The following is a 5,297-nucleotide window of genomic DNA, read 5'->3' as shown; positions in this document are numbered from 1 at the left end:
TAGGGCGCCTCTTTGTCCTCTTTTTTGCAGGAATTTACAGGCAATCAGTGGGAAGGAGTCCTTAGCTGACGGTTGAGGTCGCGCACGAAGACGTCCCGGTCAACCGGACGGAACACTTATCTTTTTCATTACCCAAGGTTCCTACTCATACACCATATTGGATAAAGAATGTTAAGGATGAATTTTTCATACATTCTAGATTTCCAAATAAATTCATTTCTAATCAATCTTTTCCAACATGGGCTATGTATAGGACATCTTTTTTTGAACTCCCAACATTTCAATGTACTAAGTCATGTTTGCCTATTTCTTCTTGTATTCTCTTATCTAATTGCAAACTGACTTTGTTTTATGCAGGAGTACTGAATTCGTGGACGAATTCTCTCCAACTTGGGGAGTATGATGAGAATCAGAAAGATGTTATCAATAGAAGAAATGGACAATGGCCAAATCATTTAAAGTTCTTCTTATTAGTCTTTGCAAAAGATGAGGCCCAAGCCCAAGAAGGCCCAAGCCCAAGAAGCCCAAGTCCAAACCATGAGGGGCAAGGCCAAGCATTAAATAAAAGAGCATCATTTGAATGACTCTTGTAGGAGGTGTGGATATTAAATAAATAGGTGTGAATGTATTAGAGAGAGTCACATTGTCCATGTGACTTAGTAGGGGGGTGTAGGTGTAGTTTTTTAGGAGGTGTCATAGTAGAAAAAGGTCACACCTCCCATGTGACTTGTTTTTGGTGGGAATTTCAAATGAGTTTTATTTGAAATTTCCCACCTATTTTTCAGCACCTCTAGGCTATAAATAAGGTGCTTTCCTTTGTAATTTTCAGATTGGAATTTTATAGTAGAGAGACTATACTAAAATTTGGAGAGAAATTGTGAGTCTTGAGTCTTCTTCTACCTTTGCCTTATCTTGTGAGCAATGGTGAGCTTCAAGTGGCGGCACTCCATCACTTATCTTGGATCAAGGAACCAAGTGGCGTGAAGTGGTCTTCCAATTCTCAAAATCCAGCAAGCTTCTTCTATAAGTGTTTGATAGCTGTCGTTTTGCTGTCAAATTAATATGATTCTAGCGTAGACTTGTCTAACACTAGAGAGATGATAGTATAATTGTGGACAAATGTCCCCAAGTCGTCTCCCAACGAATCCAATAGTAAAATCAGTTGATCAGGGTTTAAAATCTATCTGCAAGCAATAAAAGTTAGCAATAACAATAAAGATGAAAAGGGGGTTTGAGATAGTTGTGCAAAAAATATAAAAGAGATTAAAATAGCAAATAAAAAGCGGTTGATCCCAAGTTCTTCCACCATTGAATTCTTCACAGGTTCTCTAAAGATTAATCTTTTCTCAATCCTCCAACAGAGCTAAACCAGATTGAACACGCGCCGATCTGATTCAACTGAAACTCACTAATAAAACATGCGTCTACTAGTTTAATCAATACCCACTTTGTTCCATGCGTATACTCCATGGGAATGCTTACCTCCTCTCCCTTGAATCATGCGCCCAAGAAATTAATTAGAACAATGCGAACTAACTAAGAAACCAAAGTTTAAGATAAGGAAGACTCTCAATCATGCGTTCAAGTACAACCTCTCACAAAAACCAGTTTTCCAGGAGATTAGACAATAAAAACAACTGCTATAGAGAATTAAAAATCGAAACTTTTATTGAACAAAACCTCAGAACTCAATGGGGAATTACAAAAGAATCAACCAAAAAGGTTTAGCCTTCCATGCGGAGGCAAAACAAAAGAATTACTAAGAAGAAAATAAACTAAGAAAACCCTATGAAGCTCTCCCCTTTTATCCTTGATGCTTGTGTCCTTTTATAGACTTTTCTGCTCCAAGGATCTTGAGAGAATATTGTAGTTTATATTTTGTTAACAGTTTCCAAGTTTCTATCTTTCCATAATTCTTGTATTTTGCAAAAGATTTGCTTCCAATTCTGTTTCTGAGATATTGTAGATTTTATTTTCTCTTTCTTCTCCTCAGAATTTGTTTCCTGTTTTGGTTCAAGAAGCAACTTGGACTTTTGCATATTTGGCCCATTCACAAAGGTAGATGCTTCCTCCGGATAATTTACTCTAAAAACACAAAATTAACAATAATAATAGTTAAGGCCTAAATAAACTCAATTATAAGAATATTAATTAAAACAATGGATTTATTTATTATTATAGTCCAATAATCTATGAATAAGGCTAATGAGTGTGAATAAATATATGCTCATCAGTGTTCTTCTTCCTTTTCTTCAATTTTCATTCGGTAGTTCTTAATTTCTAGTTTTTACTTTCATTTCTACCGTTTGAATTTCTATTTTCCAGCTTTGCTTCTAGTTTCTGTTCGGTGCAGTAGTTTATTATTTCATTTCTGTCCAGCTTTCAATTCTTGTTCTTCATTCCTTGTTGTTTGATTCCATTTGACAATATATGGACTTCCATATGAGCTTTGGTTGGTGCAAAGTCTTGGTGAGTTCTTGAATTAGAACATTGATCCAATTCTAAGTAAGGTGCCATTTATGACCAACTCAAGTTGCTCCTAAGAATGTCAAAGAATCATGTATTCTTGTTGTTGCATTCACATCAGAAGTGGTCCACCTAAATCATAGAAAACATTAAGCCAAAATCATCATACTGCAATGAAAGCCAGAAGAATTATACAAATGTTTATAATTGTTAAAAGATACCTTTGTCTCCCAATTGATAGTCCTCCGATCTTAGTTCCTCATGACTTTTGTCTTTGTAAACAGGCATGGCAGATATGGATTCCAATTTTGCAGTCTGCCCAGAGGTACCACTATCTGCTTCCGTTGTTGCTGTGTAACTAGCTACTCTACTTCCACCCCGTTGCTGACCTCCAAAACCTGACTGTCCAATACCAGTATTTCGAAAGGCCGATGATGGTGTTTGAGATCCTGAAAGAGAAAATATTTGATGATTACTTTCAACTACATTTGCCCAAGATACTATATGCCCAATATCTTTAAAATAGAAATATAATTGAAGAAGAGTTAGCTCCAAATGGCGATGGGGACGAACCAAAAATAGAGGGTTCTGCTGCTGTTGCTTCTGTTGAAGAACCAAAAGCTGATGAACTGAAGACTGGAGCAGCAGAAGTTCCAAATCCAGAAGAAAAGGGTGAACTCTTTGGGGCAAACGGGTTAGAATTAGGTGTTGTGGAAGAAAAAGAATTGCCTGATGATTGACCAAACACTGATGAAGGAGAAAAGGCATTTGTCTGTGTTGTAGACAAACTGAAGCCTGCCAAACCAGTAGACTGACCAGAGGGCAGTGGTCCACCTAAATTATAGAAAACATTAAGTCAAAATCATCATACTGCAATGAAAGCCAGAAGAATTAAACAAATGTTTATAATTGTTAAAAAATACCTTTGTCTCCCAATTGATAGTCCCCCCATCTTAGTTCCTCATGACTTTTGTCTTTGTAAACAGGCATGGCAGATATGGATTCCAATTTTGCAGTCTCCCCAGAGGTACCACTATCTCCTTCTGCTTCCGTTGTTGCTGTGTAACTAGCTACTCTACTTCCACCCCGTCCCTGACCTCCAAAACCTGACTGTCCAATACCAGTATTTCCAAAGGCCGATGATGGTGTTTGAGATCCTGAAAGTGAAAATATTTGAAGATTACTTTCAACTACATGTGCACAAGATACTATAGGGCCTAATATCTTTAAAGTAGAAATATAACAGTCAAAATTCTAATGGTTCTTGAACTCACCAAATGCTGAACTCTGACCTCCAAAGGGTGAGGCCGTACTACCAAATGGACTGCTGCTATCAAATGCAGAAGAAGACTGACCAAAAGCCTGAGTGGATCCAAAATTAAATGCAGGCGTACTAGAGGGCCCAAAAGCAGGAGTACTAGAGGCCCCAAATGGAGTGCTTGAACTACCAAATGCAGACGTGCTTGATGGACCAAACATAGGGTTACTAGAAGCACCAAAGGCTCCCCCACCACCAAATACGGGAGAACTTGACACCCCAAATGCAATCCCTGTGCTACCAAAAGTTGGGCTAGAGGTGGAACCAAACGCAGGGGTGCTAGTTGCATCAAATGCAGGAGTGCTCGATTTACCAAATGCAGGAGTGCTTGTAGCACCAAACGCTGGCTGAGATAACTCACCAAAAGGGGTTGAGAAACCAAGTATGCTGCTTCCAAAAGCTGGTTGTAATTGCTGTGTAGCACCGAATGGATTTGTTTGAGTAGGAATAGATCCAAAACCTCCAAAAGCAGGCTTCTGACCAAAAACTGATGATCCTATAAAGCAAGAGAATTAATTCTCAAAATTGAACCACAAAACTGTCCCGATAACATAATAAAAAAGAAAAGAAGAAGACAGCAAATTAAATGATAATTCAATGAACAACCTGGTGAAAAAATTTGATGTAATTTTAAGCTTTCAGAAGGAAATAATTGAAGACAATCTGATGAACAAACAAGAAAAACAACTTTGAAACAAAATGAAAAAAGAATTCCATGCACTCGTACCACAAAATGACGATGATGAGCTACCACAAGAAGACTGTTGAGCCGCACCAAATACCCAAGTGGAAGTACCTCCGAACATGAAACTGCCAGTTTGCGAACCAAATGGACTCGTACTACCAAATGGCTTAGGGACAAATGGATTGGTACTTGAATTGGTCAGTCCAAAAACTGATTGAGAGCCAAAAGGGCTCGACGAAGACTGCGCAAAAGCTGTCGAAAGAATAACTCAAATTTATCAACGGTTTGCGAAAGTAATCAATAAGTAACACATCACGAATTAACGCAGCGGAGGCAATACTTACGGTTCGAACCAAACATCGTTAGAAGCAAGGTAGTAACAAACGCGATCTGAATCGAAGAATGTTATGCCTTGGCGATTGTGCTACCTACTAATTCGAAGTTACGAACCCTCTCTCTGTTGGACGCGAAATGCAAAAACAAGAAGGAGGGGATGGTGATCGGAGAAGAAGACGGGGTTTTCTTTCGGTTTTTGGTGATTTAGCGGTTGATTACAAGAAACGAAACGAGAGTTTTGGGACTCTTTCTTCCTACACCTCCATACCTTCTGCCACCCCATACTTACCATTTTATCTTTTTTTTCACTCCTTGAATTTGAAATAATAAGCCTATGGATTATGTAATTCGGATAAATTTCGGATTATATAATCCGGATAAATTCCAGATTACATAATCAAGAAGTCAATTTCATATTTAGAAAAGACTTCCAGATTATGTAATCCGGAAGCTAATCACAAAAGACTTCTGGATTACATAAATCAAAAGCTA

At 38.1% G+C, this 5,297-nt stretch overlaps 1 protein-coding gene across 2 annotated transcripts; it reads right to left on the bottom strand.

The window, feature by feature from the left end:
• Positions 1-2,147: 2,147 nt before the first annotated feature.
• LOC137835170 (uncharacterized) lies at positions 2,148-5,071 on the bottom strand. 2 transcript variants are annotated; one of them, XM_068643544.2, is made up of 7 exons: positions 4,814-5,071; positions 4,512-4,721; positions 3,741-4,280; positions 3,390-3,623; positions 3,040-3,300; positions 2,688-2,915; positions 2,148-2,598 (listed from the first exon to the last, which is right to left on the bottom strand). In XM_068643544.2, exons 1-7 carry the CDS (start codon positions 4,827-4,829, stop codon positions 2,579-2,581), a joined length of 1,509 nt encoding a protein of 502 aa, XP_068499645.1. In that variant the 5' UTR covers positions 4,830-5,071; the 3' UTR covers positions 2,148-2,578. The 2 variants fall into 2 exon arrangements, with proteins under 2 accessions (XP_068499645.1, XP_068499647.1); XM_068643546.2 differs by having other exon boundaries at positions 2,440-2,598; positions 3,741-4,271; positions 4,814-4,964.
• Between the last annotated feature and the right edge of the window lie 226 nt (positions 5,072-5,297).

Source organism: Phaseolus vulgaris, chromosome 5 (genome assembly GCF_051622355.1).
Source record: "Phaseolus vulgaris cultivar YP4 chromosome 5, ASM5162235v1, whole genome shotgun sequence".
Classification (NCBI taxonomy): domain Eukaryota; kingdom Viridiplantae; phylum Streptophyta; class Magnoliopsida; order Fabales; family Fabaceae; genus Phaseolus; species Phaseolus vulgaris.
This window is presented reverse-complemented; position numbering and strand designations above follow the sequence as displayed.